This window comes from Ceratotherium simum, chromosome 9, assembly GCF_057802395.1.
Source record: "Ceratotherium simum simum isolate JZ-2026a chromosome 9, ASM5780239v1, whole genome shotgun sequence".
NCBI lineage: Eukaryota > Metazoa > Chordata > Mammalia > Perissodactyla > Rhinocerotidae > Ceratotherium > Ceratotherium simum.
In genome coordinates, this window is record NC_141908.1 from 33,414,347 (window position 1) to 33,436,894 (window position 22,548).

A 22,548-nucleotide genomic window follows, 5' to 3' on the forward strand; every position below is an offset into this window, starting at 1 on the left:
AGCAAGTAGAACCCTCCTTCCTGCCTTTCTTCCCGCTCAGTAAACAGTAGCGCTACCCACCCGGGCGCTCAAGCTCCTGACTCATGCTTCTCTTCCTTGATTTCCCTTTTTCTTAGCTCTGTTAGTACATCCCATAAACCGCACACTCTCTCCAACTCCACCTCCACCACCCAGGTCAAGTCTGCATCCTGCCTTGTTCCCCTACAATTCATTCTGGATATGATATTTTAAAAACGTAAATCAGGTTTGATCCCTATTTAAGCATTTCATCATTTTCCTGTTGCACTTTAAGTAAAATTTATATTCCTCACCAGGAAATCAAAATGGCCTTGATCTGCTTTCTCTGGCCAAATCCCCTAGCATTGTCCTCACTCCCCCTGTTCCGACCAGGTGGACAAGCCATCTAGCCTGGGGGCTTTTCCGGGACTTTGTTCTCTGTCTAGACCTGGGTAGCTCCTCCCTGATCTTCACTTAACAGGCTCCTTGCTGTCAGTGGAGTCTTAGCTCAAATGAACCCTCTTCAGAGACTGCTTCTGACCACCCAGTCTAAATCTGTCCCCCCAGTTAATTGCTTTTCCATCACCCTTTTATTCCAGCACTCACATCTTTCTAAAAATATCTTCATATGTTTATTTTTTCTTGCTTGTCTAGCAGACATTAGTATTAGTACTAATACTAATAGACAAAGTACTGCTCACCAGCATTCCTTGTTCTTCTCAACTGAGGCACAGGGAGGGATTGCCCTTCCTCACCCTTGGATGTTAGGCATGGCCATATGATTCATTCAGCCAATGAAATGTTAGGAGAATTGACATGTCTCATATTTGAGTGGAAGCATTTCATTGCCAGGACAAGAGTCTCCAACGCTCTCTTCTCTGCCTCAGTGCTCATAGAAGCATATCGAGGGGAACGTGCATCACTAAGCCAACACACAGAACACGGTTGCACTAGGGAATTGCCTGGACCCATAACAAAATTTACGTGAATGAGAAATAAAACTTTGATGTTCTAAGCCACTGAATTTTTTTTCAGCATTATCACCTAGCATACCCTGACTAAAATATCCCACTAGAATAAAAGAACACCATGAAAATATTTGCAAATCACATATCTGATAAGGGATTTGTATCCAGAATATACAAAGAACTCTTACAACTCAAAAATAAAAATATAACCCAATTAAAAAATGGACAAAAAATTGAACATTTTATCAAAGAAGATACATAAATGGATAATATGCACATAAAAATATGTTCAACATCATAAGTCATTAAAGAAATGCAGATTAAAACTACAATGAGATACCACTCCACACTGACTAAAATGGCTGTACTGTAATCAAAAAGAGAGATAATTACAAATGTTATCAAGAAGGTGGAGAAAAGAGAACTCGCCTATATTGCTCATGGGCAAGTAAAATGTTACAGCCACCTTTTAAAACACTTGAGCAGTTTCTCAAAAAGTTAAACATAAATTTACCATATGACCAAGAAATCTGACTCCTAGATAACTACCTAAGAGAAATGAAAACATATGTCCAAACATTGACTTACACCAAATGTTCTAAACAACATTATACATAATAGCCACAAAGTGGAAATAACCCACATGGCCATCAATTGCTTAGAGGCTAAACGAAATGCAGTCTATATATACAATGTAACTCTATTCAGCAATAAAAAGGAATGAAATGCTGATACATGCTACAAGGATGAAGCTCAAAAACATCATGCTAAGTGAAAGAAACCAGACACAAAAGGCCACGTACTGTATAACTCCATTTAACCAGAAAAGACAAGTATATGAAGAGAGAAAGTAGAAAAGTGGTGCCTCGGGCTGGAGGTGGGCACAAAGATGAACTGTAAACAGACACGAGCACCATAATCCAAGTTGGGATGCTCTCCAGGGAAAATGAGTGATCTAGGGTTAGAGTTGGGAGTGCAGGTCTACCCATCTATGCCATCGAACTTGACCTAAAGTGACCCTTAACCCTGTAAAAGTGCCAACTACTCCAACCTGTATGTGCTGACAGCGTTCAGGACACACTACTGCAAAGTATGGCACCGTGGCATATTAAATATTTCAAACTGAAGGAATATGAGTAATGGCATGCACAAGAAGGACTTCCTGAACTTCCCCCAAAGCAGGTCATAAAACCCTCATGTGAGAGGTGCTCTCCCAAAACCCAGAGGAAAAGAGCATCCTTATCTCCAGAGACAGAGAGAAATCTGAATGAACAGGCCTTGCTAAGTCTCCCCACTTGACTACACTTGGCTCATACTCTTTGTTCTAGCATTTTCCGCTTTCCATGACTCTCCACTCTCCAAGCATGAAAACATTCAGGTTTAACCATTTCTTTGCGTCTTCATTTCCTTATAAAGGCTCCCATGGCACATAAAATTTATATTGAATAAATTTGTAAGCTTTCCTCCTGTTAATCTGTCTTTGTCAGCTTAATTTCCAGATTCAGCCAGGGACTCTAAGAGAGTTGAGGAAAACTTTTTCCACCCCTACAGTGCCAAACTCTCCTTGAGGAAGCATGACTCCAGATGTGGCCAAAATAATTCCAGCAATTTATCACTAAGACTGCATCCAAATAAAATTTTAATCTCTTGTAGCCCCAACTATAAAACCTCTTATCTTACCTTACTTTTTTCTATCTCACAGCTTAAGTAAAATCAAGTTGGCCAACATTTCCCTGAATGTTTTTAACTTGTGATACCAAAAAACATAAACAAAACCCATTACTGGATGGTTCACCTGTATTTTGATAATTATTTATTTTCATAAATGGTGGCATACACTTATGAAGATTTCTAAAAATAGGATAAAAAGAAAATCATTTCTAAAGGAGTAGTACTCAATGCTGAGAGGGAGCAATGAGCTAGTCCTTTATTGCACTATTAATAAAACTACAGACCAATGCCTACCCTTCTGGAAAGCAATTGTAGCCCTATGTATCAAGATCCTTAAAAAACCTTTTATCTGAGGGGGTTCACAACAGGCCTTCCCAGGATATGACACTTTGGCATGTGGAATATTTTGAACCAAAGGTAATCGAGGCCCTGTGGCCTTAAGAGAAACTTTTACCTCTCCCTTAAAGACTTTAAATTGGGGGACTTCCCCATAATAAGAATTATTACCAGAAATAAATTTTTATGACCTATCTGTATGTCAGGGCAAACCTCTAATTACTAAACATCTGCTCTTCTTATCATTCTGAGAATTACCCTCCTCCCCTCTGAAGCCTCACGCCCCTATCCCATTCCTTAGTTCAAGGTGACATATATACCTCATTTTACCTTTTTGCCTCTGAACCTCTCACGTATGTGGCACTTCTGTACATACAAAATTAAATTTGATTTTGTCCTGTTAATCCTTCTCATGTCAATTTAATTCTTAGACCATCCAGAAGAATCTAGAAGGGTAGAGGAAAATTTCTTCATCCTCCACATATCCTTTAACCTATCAATCTAGTAATCATCACCTTGAAGTAAGGTCAGAACTGCAGAAAAAGATTTATATACCAAGATACACAAGGGTTTATGTATATTGCAACACTTATAAATGTGAAAAAAATTGGAAACAACTTTAATATCCAACGATGGGGAAATAATAACTAACATAGGATATGTTCACAAGATGAAATGTGCTATGGTTGGGGGAAAAAAAGACTGGAAGGAAGGACATAAATGCTTGCCATTATCTCTGGGGGTGGATTTTTGGTGATTTTTATTATCTTCATTATGCATTATATATTTTTCAAGAATGAGCATCTTTTCTTTATTAATACTAACTGGATATCATGAATGCTATTCACAGTACAGTTTTGGCTTTCCACCTCCCAAGCATATGGTAGGATTGGACTTTCTGGCTCTTTTATGGTTGGGTGCGGCCATATACTTAGGTCTGGTTGAGTTGTAAATGGAAGGGACATTTCTAGACCAAGAAATTAATTGCCAATTCAAGAACTTTCAAAGCTCTTTTTCTCCAGCATGGCATCCAGCAATAAAGATGGTGGCTGCTATTAGCATGGGTCCCTGAGTGTCTACCACGAGCATTGTTTTGTTGACCCATCATGGACCTGTAGCATGAGCAAGGAGTAAACTTTCGTTGTTTTAGGTCACTGAAATTTACAGACAATTGGTCATGTCAGCATCATATAGTCTATCCTGATTGATACAGAAATTGGTATTCTGAAGTGGAGTATTACTATAGCGAAAAGGAAAAAAAAAAAGACAATCCACAGCACAATCTAAAACATATGGCTTTATCTCTAGGGGCCAAGTGGCAGGTAATTAGAAAATAGTTATCAGAGATTAGAAGGATGGTGATCCATATTATGTAGCCGAAAAACATTTGGTAAAACTGTCACTCGTGATAGCTTGGAAGGCAGATAATGTACCTAACTAGCTTGTGGTTTTTTTTAAAAAGAGTGTGCAAAACAAAACTAGTAGCATCTGTTATTACTGGGTGCATTTGAGAAAGTAACGTAAGAAAGAAATGAGCTTAGAAAAGAATTGGCCACTTTGAAAGCAGGAATGAAAGGGAATAGAGAAAGTCCAGAAATATGGAAACTTGTAGTGTTGAAAATAACATTTCTCATTCTCAAATGATAAAACTGAGACGACCTTTGAGTAACAAAGGTTGATTAGAACTCTGCTTTATGGCAAGGATCAAATCAATGAGCAAATCAAGATTTAAATCTGAACATATTAAGATCTCTCAGAGCAAAAACACCAATTAAGGTTGTGGAATTCAATAAGCCCTTTCACCTGGACAAACTGGCTCAGGGAAAAGAAACTAAAAGAGGCCTAATAGACTCAAAGAACCCACAATTAAATAAGAGGGAGAGAAGAATGGAGCCAAGAAAGCACAGAATTATAGCAACTCTAAAAAGTAAGTCTAGAAAAAAACTGTGGGTGTGGCTATTACCACATGTAAACTGACCAGAATAAAATGGATAGGAAGCCCATTAACTTTTTGAATTATACCAGCTAACTAGCCACTAGCCAGAGTAAAGAGACTGTGACTGTTCAAAACTTTAAAACTTTGGTCCCAAACATTGATCATAGGAAGTGTACTGAGCGAGGAAGCTTTTCAGCCTCCAGGAAGGATAGTATTTCAAATGTCCATTCCAGATATGGCCAAGGAGAATGGAAAAAGAAGAATGTCCTGGAGCTACGAGGACAATGAGCAAGAGAAGAATTACCAGGGAGTGGAATCACAGCCTAATCAAAATTCCACACCCAGGAGGTACGGAGCACACATCTACTCAATGGGATTTCAGAATGGCTTTGGCCCAGTGACTGCTGTGTGTCTCCCATTCTTTCTTTTTCCAAATTGCCAGTTTATTGCCGTTATCTTTTTGCAGTTCCACCACTATATATTGGAGGAGTTTCTGATAAAGAGGAGTAACATTTAGACCTGATACAGAAACTACCACATATCACCTAGAGTTCATGCACATTGAGTTTGATGCCATGATTGGGTGGAACTTTGGGGTTTTCTCCCTTGAAGATGGGGTGAGTGTGAGTGTGTACTGTATGTGAAAAAGAGTGATCCAAATATTGATGACCAGTAGGACAGGACAGACTACACTCATTACTATTCTGGTTCAGCTATATCTGGTTCTCCTTGTTTTCACAAGACAGAATTTTCTAGTCCTCTTATGTTTCAATGAGGCCATGTGACTATTTCTGGCCAATGAGATGTGAGAGGAAATGACACAGGTCACTTCCAGTCACAGCATTTAATTGCAGGTGCAAGAGTCTCCAGACTTCACTTTTCCCCACCTCCATGACTCTGGAAGCATGTCTCGAGATGGGGCCTTAAGTGATTAGGGCTAACAGAGTCGCCTGCCAACCTGTGTTGGACATCCAGAATGAGTGAGAATTAAACTTCTATTTCATTAGGCCTCTGAGATTTGGGAGATTGTTTTCACAGTGTAACCTAGCTTCTCTTGACTGCCAAATCAACAAACAGCAAGAGGGACTTGTAATTCCACATACCTATCTTTCCTGACATATATTGACGTCTTTTCACACATTAAGTGGAGCTATCTCATGATGGACACAAGATTTAAGGCCTCATCTCAACTTAATACGCAATATGTTAAACAGTCAATACAGTATCTTTTGGTAAATTTTCAAAGGCAACTTTCCTCCTGTAAAATCTCTAAAACTCTAGAAACAAGCAGGAGAGCCAATGCTTGACTTCTGAGATCCAGCCAGATCATACAGGGGTAAAATGGTGAAACAAACTCAAAGGAAAAGTATAATTTTCTAAGATCAGTAACATTTATCAAAACCACTGTGAAAATCCAGAATTGAATGAAATTATCTATTTTACTGCTTGAAGAAGGGCCCCCAAAAAACAAAAATGACTGTTTCAAACCTTGTCCTAAACATTAGGAAAAAATTCTTTCTGATTGGCAGTCTGCTACAGACTAAAAATGATACCCTCCGTGCTAGTGAGACTGTACCAATCGAAATTAAATAAGGTTCTTTAAATTTTCATTCTTAATATTTTGGGGAGCTTGAAATAATCTTACTATTTCCAAAGAACAACTGAGATGAGAGTTTTTTTCCTAAAATAGTAAATATTAAATTTTATTATAAATTGCCCAGTTTTCAGGCACCATCTCTCATTTTGAAGAGCAATGTGCGAGTAATGAGTACGGTACTTCTGATGGCAGCATAACAACTTGAAAACCTAAAAATAAAATATCAGAAGCAAAACCAAGCTGTTTTTTTTCAGCTTTTCTCTCTGTTTATGTTAGATAGCAGGCAGCATTGGATAGGTTTAGGTTTAGAATCTTTTCTGAAAGTATTTCATTTCTGCCAGCATTTTCATCTGAATTTAATTCTGCTGTTGGCTCTTCATGAAACATACTGTATTAGGATAAAAGCTGTCCAAACGTTCTTTACCAAAGAGAATTTTACCTTCTCTGAATAGCAACCTTGAATTTTACCATTTAGAGTTTCTGCAAGCTAAAAAGCAGTGGAATGCCAATAAACTGGGTCTCTCTCTCCAACTAAATTGTAGGCCCCTGAAGGGCAGGGACTGTGTTTCTACCTTCAGGCATCCCCAGGATCTAGCATGAGTGATGAACCACTACCTTTTCATTTACCTCTCTCTTTATTCTAAGGTTTTCAATCCCTTAAACTGATTCTTTCTATTATAAGTATGAAAGAAAGAAAATTCTGGTCTTTACAAGTTCTATTTGGAGAGCAGACGTCTTGGAAGGAATCAGGGCACACTTGGCACACTGGGTGAAGTTCAAGAAAAAGACCACACTAGGCTCTGAGAAATATCTTTGGAGCTGTGAAGCGAAATGCTGTGCAAAGTGGGAAATGATCACTCTTGAAGGCCCTCGGAAATTCAGTCAAGTCTACAGAAATCACAAACTGCTGGACGTAACCTTTCTTCTGGGAAATGTTTAGAGTCAGGTCTGCATATTGGTGGACTTGGGGCCAATTTCATCAGAATTGGCCCGCGTGACCATGACAGAATGAGCCAACAAGGCAAGGGGACAACTGGATCACTTACAGTCCATTTCAACGGACATGGCAGCAATCCACATAATTTAGGAACAAAACTCTTTTTAATACAGTGCATTTATTGCCTTCGTAAACATGCAGCACAGTTTGAAACAAAGAAGCCTTCAAAAACATGGAAATATACTTTGCATGTAAGAATAAATGGTTAGTAAAGAATTAAAGTTTTCATTTTTTTAAGGAAAAGGATATTCATTTTTGTCAAACACTGACAGTGATTTGGGCTCAGAAGCTCTAATTTTCTTAGGATCCCGTGAGTCTATTCTTCAAAGTACGCCACGTGAGGTCGACCTAAAGAACACCTGACTACTTCGACTTCGCCACCTCCATTCTTCTCCCGTTGAAAGTGAATGCTAATTAAATCCTCCACGATTTCTTCATCCATCGTATCAAGGTCTTCCATTCCAGTCAGAAGCACCGTCCTCTTAGATACTCCTGAAAATACCTAAGGAGGAAAATAAGAAAGATAAACAGAAAACTTTCTAAGAGCTTTGAATTGCAAAACTTTACATTTATAAGCTCTGCTTAATATTTTGGATTTTATTTTAGGAGAGACAAAGAGCCTCAGGAAGATTTTTCAAGTAAGAGAATATCAGAGTCGGATCTGAGTTTCAGAAAGATGACTCTGGTGGCATTATGACGAATAGAGAAAAGAGGGGCAACTCTATGAACAGAAAGACCAGTTAGAGAGGCAGTCAGAGGTGGAAGTGACAAGACTGAGTGAGCAAATGCACGTGGGAGGTGAAGAAAAATGAAGAGTTAAGCATGAGTTCTAGCTTTCAGATTGGTGGACTAGGTGGATAGTGGTGCCACTTAATACCTGAGTAGGAACAGAAAAAGAGAGCAGGTTTGAAGTAAAGACAACGAGTTCAGAGAAAATGAGCTGGAAGAATTATTTTTAAATGTCCAACGATAGTAGACACATGAGGAAAATGTAGCTATGTCTCCTCATACAAAAATAAAGATTGTGCCATTATCTGAGTAATTTCAGTTTTTAAAAAGTGTATAATATATTAAATAAGGTACAGTTTCACATTAAAATATTCCTTAAAAAGACAAACTCATTCTGCACCAAGCAGATATGAAGAAACTATTTTGATATCCCTTATTAATAAGATTCAAACAGTAACAGAGTCACAACTTTTTCTTTATTTTTTGTGGTGTGGGGTCAAGCAGTAAGTTCCCAAAATGAAAGAAAAGAGATGACTTTACCTGAAATTTTTTCAAGTGTTTTTCTATGTATGGAGAAACAATAACTCTATGGCAGTTATGGTCTGTATAAAGAGGATAATCTTTCTTTTTCAAAATCTTGTCAGCAACTAGAAGTAAATTTTTAAAAAATTATTTTCTTTTTTATATCATAAATATTTTTAACCAGTTAAAACTTCCTTCAAACAGAACAATATCACAGTAAACAATGAATTGAGTGACTAATTTTTAAGAAGTTCTACAGTCCACTCTAAAGACTTCACAGTACCTCATTTTGAAAACTATAAGACCAGACAATAATGAGGTTTAAATAGATCTTTCTGTCTTGAACTATCCACTGCAGTCACCCAATGCAGAGAGGGCTTCAATGTCCTCAGATAGATCTACCTTGAGCCACATAAGATGCAACAGCCATCTGCAAAAAGTAACCCACCCATCCCTACAAGAATATTTCCCAGTCTCTTAAGAAGCATAAACAAAAACTATGATTAGAATACTATGTATATAATTTACCACATATATATGTATACACACACACAAATAGAGTAAATTACTGTAATAAATTACTGTAACAAATAAATGTAATATATTACATATATACTAAAATAATAGAGAAGAGCATTAACTTAGTAAAAATTGAGACATTTCCTTAGACTTCCTTTTCTGCTACTTTGTAGTTAGTTATGATTAGTTGGTTGGTATTAATTATTAGCATTAACATTAACTAATAATATGGCTAGTATTATTTAATAATATAAATATATATATAATATTAATATACAAAATTATTTAGTTACCGTGTAACTAACACATGATATTCAGTAAACTGATATGATTATGTTAACCAAAGGGTGGCAGGGGTTGACTGTCACGTAAGTGAAGGCAAATAACAAAATTTCATCAGTTTTCTCCAACACAAAGAATAATCAGATTTATTTTTAGCAGCATTTTTCTCCTAGAGGGGAAAAAGGTAATGTGTCAAGATTACATAACAGGAACAGTTCTTGAGAATATCCAATCACTTTGTTTTTTCTTCTCTCACCAGTCCATCTTGGACTGGCAATATGGTACAATGGTTAAGAATGTACACCCTTGCTGGCGAGGATGTGGAGAAACTGAAACTCTGGTACATTGCTGGTAGGAATGTAAAACGGTGCAGCCACTGTCGAAGACAGTGTAGCAGTTCCTCAAAACATTAAACATAGAATTACCATATCATCTAGCAATTCCAGAAAGAGAAAGATCTAGAAAGACATTCAACTAACCATAACTAACTACATAGTAGCAGAAAGGAAAGTTTAAGGAACATCTCAATTTTTACTGTATTAATGCTCTTCTCTATTATTTCAATTGTCTTTAAAAAGCATGTACTACTTTGTTATGAAAAACCCTAATCAGTCAATGTTTTTTAATTGTATAGTTGGAGTTCTACTACATGTGCAAACCCAAGAGAGGCCTTAAGAACTAGATTAACTAGAGAGTAAGAGATTTTTATTTTGAGAATCACTTGAACATATTAACAAAAGCAACTATAGAATCTTCTATTTTTAATCATAAGAATGTAAACCTTCCTAAGATGATTTGGTGAAAGTCCATATCTACCTAAAAACGGAACAGATGTCTAGCTGTTCTTTTCATTCACCCCTTGTCCTCCCTGGAATTGATTCTTCCACCTAAGAGACCCTGTCAGTCACAATAGGTGGGATGGAAGAAACCGTTTTATATATATATATATATATATATATATATATTTTTTTTTTTTTTTAAGTTTCTCTGGCACACACCCACTGTGTGATCTTGGGCAAGTTACTTGGGTAAGATCCCTCAATTTCCTCATCAATAATATGAGTATAACACCACCTCCAGAGTTGTGCTGTGGATCAGGGAAGAGCTATGTATAGAACATCTGGCCCCATGCCTGGCATGTGATAAGAATGCACTAAGATTTATCTGCTTGCTACTTGTAATATTATCATTCTCAGTAGCATTCACAGAAATTATTTTCAGGTCTCTACCATTTTATAAGGATAAAAAAAAAATCCCTTATTATTATGCTGTGTAATAAATTCCAAATAAAAGTAGTAGAAAAGGAATACTTTCAGAAATGGCAGACCATAGGGCCGGCTCTGTGGCTTAGCGGTTAAGTGCGCGCGCTCCACTGCTGTCGGTCCAGGTTCGGATCCCGGGCGCGCACCAACGCACCGCTTCTCCAGCCATGCTGAGGCCGCGTCCCACATACAGCAACTAGAAGGATGTGGAGCTATGACATACAACTATCTACTGGGGCTTTGGGGGGAAAATAAATAAATAAATAAAATCTTTAAAAAAAAAAAAAGAAAGAAAGAAATGGCAGACCATAATTTAAATGGCAGAGTATTATTTAACCTCCTCAATGTGTGAATACCTCCAGTTTCCACAAATGTGATGACAGCACTTCCAGACCGCATATCATACTCCACGCTTTCCACTTCTCCACCTCCGTGTCGGGACTTACAAAAGCTCAGTTCTAGCTTGTCTCTCATCTGATTTTCAGGCAACTCATCAGGAATTTCAGTAACATTGATCTTCACTTTAGATATTTCTACATAAACCTGGGAAATCGTTTCATATTCAGAAAGATGGATGAGAAAAGTATCCATGTTTCAGAGAATTCTAAAAAGCTTCAATCACCCTGTTACCTGGAATCTGACTCCTGACTTTAATGGAACCGGCTTGGCCATAACCTCCACATATATATCCTCCATCTGCACATGATGTTTCCCCATTCTGATCACATTTTGGGCAACTGAAAAATAATATAGGAAGTATTAATTTCCAATATTTTAATAAATTTTTACACTTTTGCTTTAAGAATAAATTGTCCTGAATGTTTCCAATTTTCTTTCACATTAAAGGTTCTAATTTTTAAATTTTTCTTAGGATTTCCAAGTGATAACAGTCTTGCCACCAAACTAAGATATATTTGTTAAAATACATCAGCAAAAATTATAATATACAAATTCTCATCAAGTTCTAGACTCATCTCTAAAGAGAGAGCCCAGTAATCCTTCAAAACTTCATAAATTATTTCAGCACAGCCGCACACCCTTCCTTTCCACTGTTGACAGAATTACTGGAGAATTCCCCTAGTACATTAAAGCTCAGCCAGAAATTTCTTCCATGTTGAGTAAGCTGGGAAAACTTCAGTGTCATTCTGACAATCTTATTTATCATTTGTCACTCCTCCTTAATATGTTACAAGCATCAAAGAAATAACTATTCATTTTTGTCTCTTTCTCAAGGATTACATGTTAAAGACCACATAGGCTTGAATATCAAAAAGTGAATCTTTTTTTTTTTTGCCATATTTTAATGAGGAATTCTGCTTTCACTAAAATGCTCTTGAGACCATTCACTAAAAATTTGATAGCCTTGCTATACCAATCACAAAACTATCAAGTCTAATTTATCCATGCAAATGGGAGAGGCTCAGTAATATAATTATGCCAAAAATCATTAAGACTCCAAACAGCCACTATATGTCAGTTTAAAATGCATGTGGGTGTGGGTTTATTTTTAATTATGTGACACGAGAGTTTATAACTCTTCAGTTGTTAATATTTGGAGCTGCTTACTCTAATTTTTCATGAAGATAAGAGATGCCCATTCCTGGTCTTATAAATTTCACATGTGTTTATGACAACCAGATATCACACCACAGCTGGAAGAAGAGAGAAACGAGGCTAAGAAGGCAGGGCGTTGTCATATGGGAATTCAGACTCATTGTACCATGATGACTATAACTTGTTATATGACAACAGGCAACAATAACAGAAAATATCAATGAAGTAATAATCAGATGATGCTTTTCCCCTCCCAACGCCTCCCCAGCTGGTGATCTGACGCAGCTGAGAGGGACCACTTGTGTTTCAACCTTTGTGGCTCTGATTGTCAAAAGCCAACTCCTATTTAATTGTGTATAAACCCAAAGTTGTCCCAGGAGAGCAGGACCTTGGAACCATGCCAAGAGTGGAAGCAGTGACACATGTTTCTGAAGAGAATCCTATTCCCAGCATTCCCAGGTAATTCCTGCAGAGAATTCCTGCTTCCCAAAACCTCACATCTTTTAGTCATATCCCAGTTCCCACTGCTAACTGCCAACGTGGCTCTTGGTCTCCTCTTCCACCCTCAGCCACAGGACTGGACCAGGGTGGATCCTGGGTGAATGAACAGTATGTGCATATACTGACCTGCTAGAATGCCTTTCTTTTTAACATTTACTTTCAGGCTATAGTGATGGACCAATCGTCAGGAGATGTGAGTTATAATCACAGATTCTCAGAATCTGAGCACTGGAAGGGCTTGTGAAGGAAGACCATCTGGTCCCACCCCATAACTTGACAAATATAAGAACGAAAGCCCAGGATGATGGGCTGCTCGGAGGACTGCTGGTCCAGTGGAAAGTACATGGGTACTCAGGGTTTGGCTCTCAGCTCTGCAATTTATTACTGTATGGACCCTGAAAAAGTTCTTTATCTTGTTTAAGCTTCTGTTTCCTTATCTGGAAAATTCCTAACATGTAGCAATAATAACAGCTAACATTTATTGGTTATTATGTGTCAGACACTGTACTAAGTATTTTATCAACATTTCTCATTTAATACTCAAAGCAGCCCCATGAGGTAGGTACTACCACAAAGCCTGTCATAAAAATCTGAGATTTATAAAAAACCAAACCCATATCACACTTCTAGAAAGGAGCAAAGCTGTCCCTCAAAGCCAGATCCTCCTCATTAAGGCGCCCCCAGCTCTGAACAGGGTCCTACACCAGGGCGGACCTAGCAAACATCAGGTCCCATCCCAAATCTCTGACTCCTGGGCTCTTCTCATTCACTGATCATGTGCCCTTAGGTAAACCACTTAAACACCTGAGAATCTGTTTTCTTAGCTATAAAATGTAAAAAGTAACTCTCCTATCCTATCGCTTTCATAGTCGTGTGAGTATAAAATGAGATGATGTCTGTGAGAACTCTCTGAGAAATGTGTAGAGCTCTACTACCTTAAGATACCACTACTAGTATTATCATTTGGAGGGAGCAGGGGGAGTAGAAAGACACTGGTACCGGACATCACAACACCTAGGGCTTGAGTCCCAGAGTCACTGCGTTCTGAATGAGTGATCACATTCAAGTCACATAACACCTCAGAGTCAGTTTTTCATCTGTAAAATGGGGATAATCATACTTGTCTCAGGGTGTCCTATGAGGATGAGATGAAATGATCTATGTAAAAATTGTGAAGCAAAAGCCAAATATCTATGAAAGCTCTTTGAAAGTCCGAGTACTTTCCAAAGGTAACATGGTCACGTTCTTGACCATTAGTCATACCTTCTTCTTTTTCAAAGGTGATAAGCGCTTGTCCTTTTTGTAGCTCATAAGGAACTTGCGAGTTCACTTGAAAGGAACAGGAGACATTTAAAAACTGACTGTCATCCTCAGAATTCTCTGCAGATGTGAATTTCACCTTTGTGTCGGGAATATCCTCTTTAATCTAATTCAAACAGAAATGTTTGATTAAAATCAAGACAAGAAATAACTTAACCCCTTCCAGTGTTAACGTGAAGTGATCATCCAATAATTCATTCTCCACTGATTTCAGAACCCCACATAAGACTGTGTGGTCTTATGTAATATCTTTATTAATATCTTTAATATCTTTAGTAATTGCTTCTTCCCAGGTAAGTATTCAGTAATGTAATCAGACCCTTTAATATTATTTCACAGATGAAATTATAAGTATATAATCTCTCACTTTTTCTAATCAATGTTTAAACTGGTCAATATTGTGTGGTGTTTGATTCTAAAGTCTAAATCATCCTTGTGGATAAGCACCTTTTAAACAACTGTACCAATAATAAGCTATCTCACAAGAGAATCACTGGACAGTGTATTTATTCTCACTACAAAGAGGTATGAAATAGAGTCAGGTGTATACTACGGTTATTTTGATAGCAAACTCAGATCATTTCCTCCAAAAAGCAAGACTCCTGAATTCTGTGATTTAAAATTTACCAAATTTAAATTCTCCCTCCCCAACACCTGCCCAGCAACTTTTTAACCATTACTACAACTTAGGTTTATAAAAATGTGAAGGGACACTATCAACAAAATTTGTAATCTGAAGGATAAAGTTAAGTGGTTATACTTGTCTGCTTAAAATCATTGGGATTAACAGACATATACAAGTACACATACATGCACAAATGAGTGAGGTGTTTGCATTTCTATTTCCCATGGTTACTTTACATGCTGAAAGAGAAGGTGTTATTGCAGAGGGATGAGAAATATTCAATGAGTCATTTGATCTAATCTTACATTTATTCTATATCTTTACATGTAACTTTAGTAGAATTTCTGATGACCATAAGTCCGATTTCAAAACAATCTGTAATGTCTGAGAAAAGGCAGAGTGTTTCCCAATAACATGGAAATATCCAGTGTATCTGGAGAGGTCGAGAGCTTTTGGAGTGAGAGAGAAAGCGAGAGTGCCCGATGCTAGTCCCGAGGACACTGTGGCAGAGAGCACGTCACTCAAGCTCTCTGGCCCACAGTTTCAGTCTCCTGTAAAGTGGGTCAGCTGAGCTGGCTGGGTTCTCGACGCCCTCTGAGGTGTAAGACTAACTGATTCTGGCTCCGGTCTGAGGAATCACCAGAATCTCAACAGAGTCTTCTCTAAGTCTCAGAAACACAGGAAACCTCGCCTCCTACTATTCAATAACCTACCCCCCATTTCACAAACAACAAGTAACAACGTTTTAAGCATTTAAATTGTTTAAAGAAAGTATTTTTTTTAACAATATGAGTTGTTATGAAGAAAAAAGAGGTGAAAGTTATGTGTAATTCAAATACAGGGAAATTTAGGAGAGAATTTAAATGGTGAAGATATATGTCCAATTTCTTTTAACTGTGAACTCATTTAAATTACGGATGAGGAGACCAATAAAGGCACTTAGCGAGAAGACCAAGAATTTGATCCAAAAGTGATTGATAACGACCTTTTTTGTTGTTTTTGCATTAACATATACATAAATATTAAAAAGTGCATCATAAGTATACAGCAAGATGAAATTTTACAAAGTGATCACACACATGTGACCAGCACCTAGATCAACAAACAGAATATGACCAACATCCCAGAAGCCCTCTTGGGTTCCCTTCCAGTTCCTACCTGCCTCCAAGGGTAACCACTATGCTAACTTCTAACACTGCATTTGTGCTTTATTTATATGGTAGCATATGGTATGCCTTCTTTTCTGTTTTTTGGCTCAACATTGTGCTTATGAAATTCATCCATGTTGTTGCATATAGTTGTAGTCTGTCCATTCTCATTGCTGTTTAGTATTCCATTGTGTGAATACACCCCAATTTATTCATTCATAAAGGAGGGACAGTTGGGTTCTTTTTAGTGTGGGGCTCTTATAAACAGTGGCGCCATGGATGACCATAATGTCTTAGAAGTGATTTTTGTATAATTAAATTGCTTTTGCTGAAAAATGGTGTCATCCATTGAAAATGTGATACATAAAACAATTAAAGGAGTACCTGGGAGTTTCTGGTGGCCTCTTGCAACTCAGCTTCAAGCTTTTGAATCTCCTCCTTTAACTGATTATTTTCCTTTGCAATTTCTTCAATTAATCTCTAAAAAGATATCAAATAGCACCAAAAAATTAAACTGCTCCCGACTGCATTTTTCGAAATGAATTAAATAAGCTAAATTTCTGTCACCCTGAATAAGGCATAGAAAGACATTAGACAGTCTCAGAATGAAGATGATCACATGAATAACACATTTGCTGAATGTTTTACATCATCATCTGTCGATTCTCCTACCACTGCCAGGTATTATTATCTCATTATACAAACAAGGAAACCACCCTCCACCCTAGACCAAAGGTCACAGAAATTTTTATAGTACAGCAAGAATTGAGACCCAGACCTAGCTATTTGTGACTACAATATGACTTCTAAATTGCACTGTAATTGTGGCCATATGTTACTCTGGGACAATTAAAAAAAAAAAATTGCTGTGATTCCCACAGTACAGCTGCCCTGACATGCCAGACACACCGCCTTGGGTAAGTAGTTGAAGCTACCTGACCCTCTATTCCCTCTCAGGTCTGATCAGATAATTGCTAACTAAGCTCTTAACTCCTAGGCACAAATCAAAGAAAAGAGGGAGGGAGGGAAAAAGCAGCTAATGTTGTAAGCCTTGTAAGAGACAGAATAGAAATATGATTCTTGTAAGATCTGAATAATGGAAGTAAAAAAATTTTGAAAAGGCTAATATCCTCCCAAATTCAAGGTAATGTTAGACAAAGTCATATAAACATGCTTCACTGCAAAACTAGTAGATACAAATTAATTTTTAATAATACCCAGTAATTTTTCTTTTACCTTATTTTCTTCATCTTTCATAAATTCTTCATCTAGCCAATGCTCCTGAAGAATTTGTTTTTTGTCATCTTCATCAGCTGCCATGATTCCCTAATTATCATAAACAAATTAATTTTAAAAATAGTATATACACACAAATTCAAGAAGAAAGAAATAACACCTTTTACCATTTTCCAGAAGAAACATCTCTTCTTTGCTGTATCTTTTTTCCTATCATCAAAGTCTTTATTATCATGTGGCTTATATCCAAATAAAGTCTATACTTAAAGTAACTTTCACACTTATATAAGAGGGTTCTAAAAGTCCTTTGCTTTTCAACATAGTAATAGAAAATAATGGGTATTAACATTCCTTTGTAGTTCACATCTCAATCATAATCTGATGCTACATTTTAAAAGACTACTATTTTAGTCTTCTAGCCTTTTTAAAAGGTTTTGATTTAAACATTTAATTATCCGAGGCATATGTGTGTGGTGATGGATTGTAATTAGTATTTGGGTGGTGAACATGATGTAATCAATGCAGAAATAGAAGTATAATGATGTACGCCTGAAATTTATAAAATGTTACAAACCAATGTTACTGCAATAAAAAATTAATTAAAAATTAAAATAAATAAATATTTAATTATCCCTATTGTACGCCCCACATGTAAATGGAGTAAAAAGGCCTCCAAAACACCCTTCCTTTACATGTACAGAGGTTCTTACCTGGAGTTTCCACAAACCCTTCCCCGACTTCATTCATTTGGACAGAAAAAAACTACATCTGTACTTCTAATAACCTCTGATTGCAACTTAGCATTCTCTTCAAACATGAATATAGCCTATAAGCCACGTAGTATTTGCAGCAAGATAAAAATCACCAAGACAGCACAGATATTTTCATAAAATACAACAGTTGCAGATATTCTGAAATATTGTTTGTGTTTAACCCTCTTCAAAATTATGGTAGTTATTAAACTCACTACTAGGTCTTGTGATATACTATGATATATTAATACATATTACTAATAAAAAATTTGCTTTTTTAATATTCTGATAATCATATTTCAAAATAATTCGTTTCCTTTGTAATTCTATGTATTTTGCTTTATACATTTAAAGAACTTTTTTTTTTTTAGAAAGGTCCATAGGCTTTATCAGACTGGCAAAAAATCCGTGGCACAAAAAAAGTTAAGAACCCATGTCTGCATATGAATTTACTGAGACGGAGAAGTCTCAGATCAAAAATGAAACAAGGAATATCACAACTATTTTTATGTTTTTAGAAGCACATTAATAACCAGTCTGTAATGTAATCTTCCAAGATTTCAAGTGGCTAAATTCTCACTATTCCTGTAGGAGAAATAGAAAAGACATTTATTCCTCTTTAAAAATAAAATAGAAGACTAGAAAAAAAATTAGTCGTGTCTTACTTTACCCAGTGTGAATACAAGCAGTGTCAAAAAAAGTGGGGGGTCACACGGCACTCAGACCTTGGTTTCTAATCTATTCTCCAATGAAACAAACCAGGGCTCCTTGGACGATTCTACCTCTAGGGCAGAAAATATACAAGATGAGCCTGGAGCTCCCAGTAGCCAAACGTACATAAACAGGATCTATCAAATAAGTAAAAATATGGAGGATAATAGGGGTCAGGTTTTTCATTGTTAGCAAAGGTAACTGTAAATATGGAAAGGGAGAAAACCAGAATGAACGCTATGGATTAGAACTGGAGATATCGGTATAATCTCATGATTTCTGATAGATGGATTAATAGAAAGATACAGAGATATAAATATAGATAAAACTGTGTTGTGTGCACATATACATACTGTACATATCCATCTGTATATATATTCCCTACCTCTGTCTGCTGAGAGGGCCTGAAGCAAAGACAATAGCAATGAGCACACCTAGCACTCAGAATTTGCTTTCTAATACCATTCTCCACAAGGTACCAAGACTGTTCAGAAATGGCTGATTTCAGGACTGGAACAGGGAAAGTATAAAACGAGCATCTTATGGTGTCAGAAAGCAAGAAAGTGCTCAAAGAATGATGAGAACATGTCAAAAAGACAGAAAATCCAGCTTGAGGAAGTTCTCACTGGACAAATCTGAGAATAAATTAATCATAAAAATAAATAATGACAGTAATAATTAAATCCACTGAGTAAAATAGAAAACTATGAGTCCATACTGACATACAGACAGACAGACATATATAAATTGAAATTTTGGTGGGGAAAGGACCATTTAGTTAGTCTCAGAATCCTTCCTCACAAAATATTTATTAATTTCAAAGGGGAAATGTGTAACTTCACAGTGAAGAAGCCAGGCAGACGCCACCAGAATAAAATAATCAAAGTAAATAATGAGATAAATCATCTGCCATCTGATAGGCTGCACTGAGAACAAAGCATGACTTCTATGATATTCCTGCCAAAGATACATAATCTAAATCTAAGCATGAGGAAACGTTAGACAAACTGGCTTGTTCTCTTCAAAAGTGTCAAGTTCAAAAAAGCCAAGGAAAGACTGAGAAACTGTTCTAGGCAGAAGGAGATGAAAGAGACATCACCGCTAAATGCAATGCATGATTCTGAACTGTGTCCTTTTGTTACACAGGATATTATTGGGACAACTGGCAAAATTTGAATTGGATCCAAGGATTAGATGGCAGCAATGTGTCAATATTAATTTCCTGATTTTGATCACTGTATTGTAGTTATACAAAGAATACCTTTTTTGGAGGAAACGTATACTCAAGAATTTGGAAACTTACAGGAAAAAGAAAAGTTGTTTGTATCGTACTTGCAACTTTTCTGTAAGTTTGAGATGGTTTCAAAACATATATATTAGTAGCTCCCTATTACATCAACAACTGCAGAATCCTTATGACGGCCTCCAACATTCATCCAAGGTCTTACACAATCTAACTCCAACTTATTTTCTAGTCTTTCTTAGACAACTCCTAGACTAAGTCTCCTAACCACACTGAACACTCGAAGGGTCCCTCTTCTCCCTTCTGTCCCTCAATATGTCTCATCCTTCCTCCCCTCCCAACCTTAATTTCCACCTAATGAAATCCTACTGTTCTTCAAGGTCCATCCCAAATTTCCGCCAAGTTCTTGAAGCCTTTTCTGATTCCCCCAAGGGACATTAGTTCTCCCTCTTTTACCTTTTTTGGGGAGCTTATTTGTGTACCTGTGTCATTTTCCATGATTAGACGGTCACGACCTTGAGGCCAGGGACCACGTCCACTCCTCCTTGCATCCATTTAGAGCACAATACAAGCTTACACACTGAAAATACTCAATATTTAGAGAATCGTGCAGTATCTTGACTCAGGTAGTTGTTCTGCTCAGGACATCCACGCATATGAAGTTCTCTTATCACACTTCCAGAAAGCAAAAACTGCAACATTATTTAATTGCTTTTTTTAAAGTCAATATTCTTAAGAGCTTGTAATAAAGGCTCTCAATATATTTAACTCTTATAAATGGTCTACTACATGACACCCCCAGAACTTTTTGCATCATATTTAGCATCTCAATACTGTACTGTCCTCTCTTTGCATCAGCGGGATGTACAGTAATAGGCTTCCTTTTATGCAATCAGATCGTAGGCAGAATAACAACCCTCCCAAAGATGCCCACATCCTAATCCCCAGAATCTGTGAGTATGTTAGGTTACACTGCAAAAGAGAATTAACGTTGCTAATCAGCTGACTTCAAAATATGGAGATCATCCTGAATTTTCCATGGTCCCAATGTAATCACCAGGGTCCTTAAAAGTGAACGAGGAAGGCAGAAGAGCAGAGTCAGAGTGAGATGTGACAACACAATAATCGTCAGATGCAACGCTGCTGGCTTTGAAGATTGAAAAAGGGTACCACTGAGCCAAGGAAGGTGGGCAGCCTGTAGAAGCTGGAAATGGCAGGAAAACAGATTTACTCCAGTAGCCACCAGAAAGGAAGGCAGCCCTGCAGACACCTTATTTTAGCCCAGTGAGACCCAGGTCAGATTTCTAACCTGCAGATTTTTAAGATAATAACTTTGTGGTTTTTAAGCCACTAAATCCGTGATAATTTGTTATGGCAGTGAATGAAAAAACCAATACAAATCACCACCATCTATCCACCACCTGTTTTCCTAATATACTCATATCACTGAGGTGGCAGGCCTGATAGAATCCTATCTTCCCATATCTGGTAGGAAAAAGAAAGGAAACGAGGGGAAGGAAGGCAGGAGGTGGTAATTAATAAAATAGTGATAAACATATATAGTTTTAAAAAAACTTATGCATGTTATACAGACAGGGAAACATGGTGTTCTCCTTTGGATGTCTCTTTCAAGAAAATCCCTGAATATTCTGAAACGTGAGGAAAGACTGCCAAACCCTGCGCCTGCCAAGGAGAGTAAATCTCAAGGCATCAGTTTTCCTAAGAACTATCTCGGGAGACACTAGAAGAACGTTGAGGAAACACAGCGGTTTTAAGTTTCAGTTTCCAGAATGAAGCAAAGCACACCAAGGAGACGGGGTCAGAGGCCTGGCCGGCACCCAGAAGGCACCGTGGGCGCAGGGGCAGGCGCGCCCTCTCGGCAGCTTGTCGCCACAGCGACCCAGGCTGCGGGGGGTGGGGCGCGGGGGCGCGGGGGGCGCAGAGCCGCCTTCCGGCGCGCGGTCCCTGGCGCCGCGGAATGCGCCTCCCTCCCCACCCAGGGCCTCGCTAGCCCGGGACTACCAGGAGCAGGGACGGCAGCCGGGAACGGGGAGCCCCACTCACCTGCCTCGGCCCGTCGAGCGCCGCAACGCGGGGCCCAGCGCGCCCGCCTTTCCGGGAAACCTCGGGGGGCGGCGCCGGATGGCCCAGGTCCCCGAGGCTGGTGCTGCCTTATCCAGAAGCGCCTCGGGAGATCCGAGGTGCCGTTGCAAGTGGGTGTCACTCGGATTAACAGCTTGTTCCTTAAAAAAATAAAAGAAGAGGAAGAAGAAAAGGAAAAGAAAACTGTGCTCAAGTAGTGGTTAGTGAAAAAACTAACCACCGCTCGGAATAGCAAACCTGGTGTCTCCAGTAACTGGTTAAACACTAACAAGTTATAACCATTTTCACTTTCGATTTCTAAAAATTGCTTGTTTTGTTTTTGTTTTGGGGGAATCTATCCCAAAAGTTTTCCTGAAGTGTCCATAAACACTAATTTCAGGACATGTCTTAAAAAACACTCTTTTGTGTGTGTATATTACTGGACATATGGTTGGAAAAGTGGACTGAAACAAAATAACGTCAAAGCAGGCGTCTCTCTTCAGATTGTAACTCTCATTGTAATTTATTGTCTTTATAACCTTAATCTACAAATTTTTACA

The 22,548-nt window shown here is 37.8% G+C and overlaps 1 protein-coding gene across 2 annotated transcripts; it reads right to left on the minus strand.

Moving 5' to 3' along the window:
- Window positions 1-7,574: 7,574 nt before the first annotated feature.
- On the minus strand, window positions 7,575-22,237 carry NMI (N-myc and STAT interactor). Of its 2 annotated transcripts, XM_087435188.1 has the most exons (8): window positions 21,971-22,237; window positions 17,201-17,290; window positions 16,349-16,444; window positions 14,135-14,297; window positions 11,447-11,553; window positions 11,173-11,359; window positions 8,772-8,878; window positions 7,575-8,004 (listed from the first exon to the last, which is right to left on the minus strand). In XM_087435188.1, the coding sequence occupies exons 2-8, from the start codon at window positions 17,282-17,284 to the stop codon at window positions 7,819-7,821; spliced, it is 930 nt and encodes a 309-aa protein (XP_087291314.1). In that variant the 5' UTR covers window positions 17,285-17,290; window positions 21,971-22,237; the 3' UTR covers window positions 7,575-7,818. The 2 variants fall into 2 exon arrangements, with proteins under 2 accessions (XP_087291314.1, XP_004423895.1); XM_004423838.3 differs by lacking the exon at window positions 21,971-22,237 and having other exon boundaries at window positions 17,201-17,592.
- Between the last annotated feature and the right edge of the window lie 311 nt (window positions 22,238-22,548).

Coding starts and splice junctions, on each gene's coding strand:
- NMI (XM_087435188.1), bottom strand. CDS start 17,284: ATGGCAGCTGATGAAGATGACAAAAAACAAATTCTTCAGGAGCATTGG. Junction 16,445..17,200: donor TGAAAGATGAAGAAAATAAG/GTAAAAGAAAAA, acceptor ATATCTTTTTAG/AGATTAATTGAAGAAATTGC. Junction 14,298..16,348: donor AGGCCACCAGAAACTCCCAG/GTACTCCTTTAA, acceptor TGTTTGAATTAG/ATTAAAGAGGATATTCCCGA.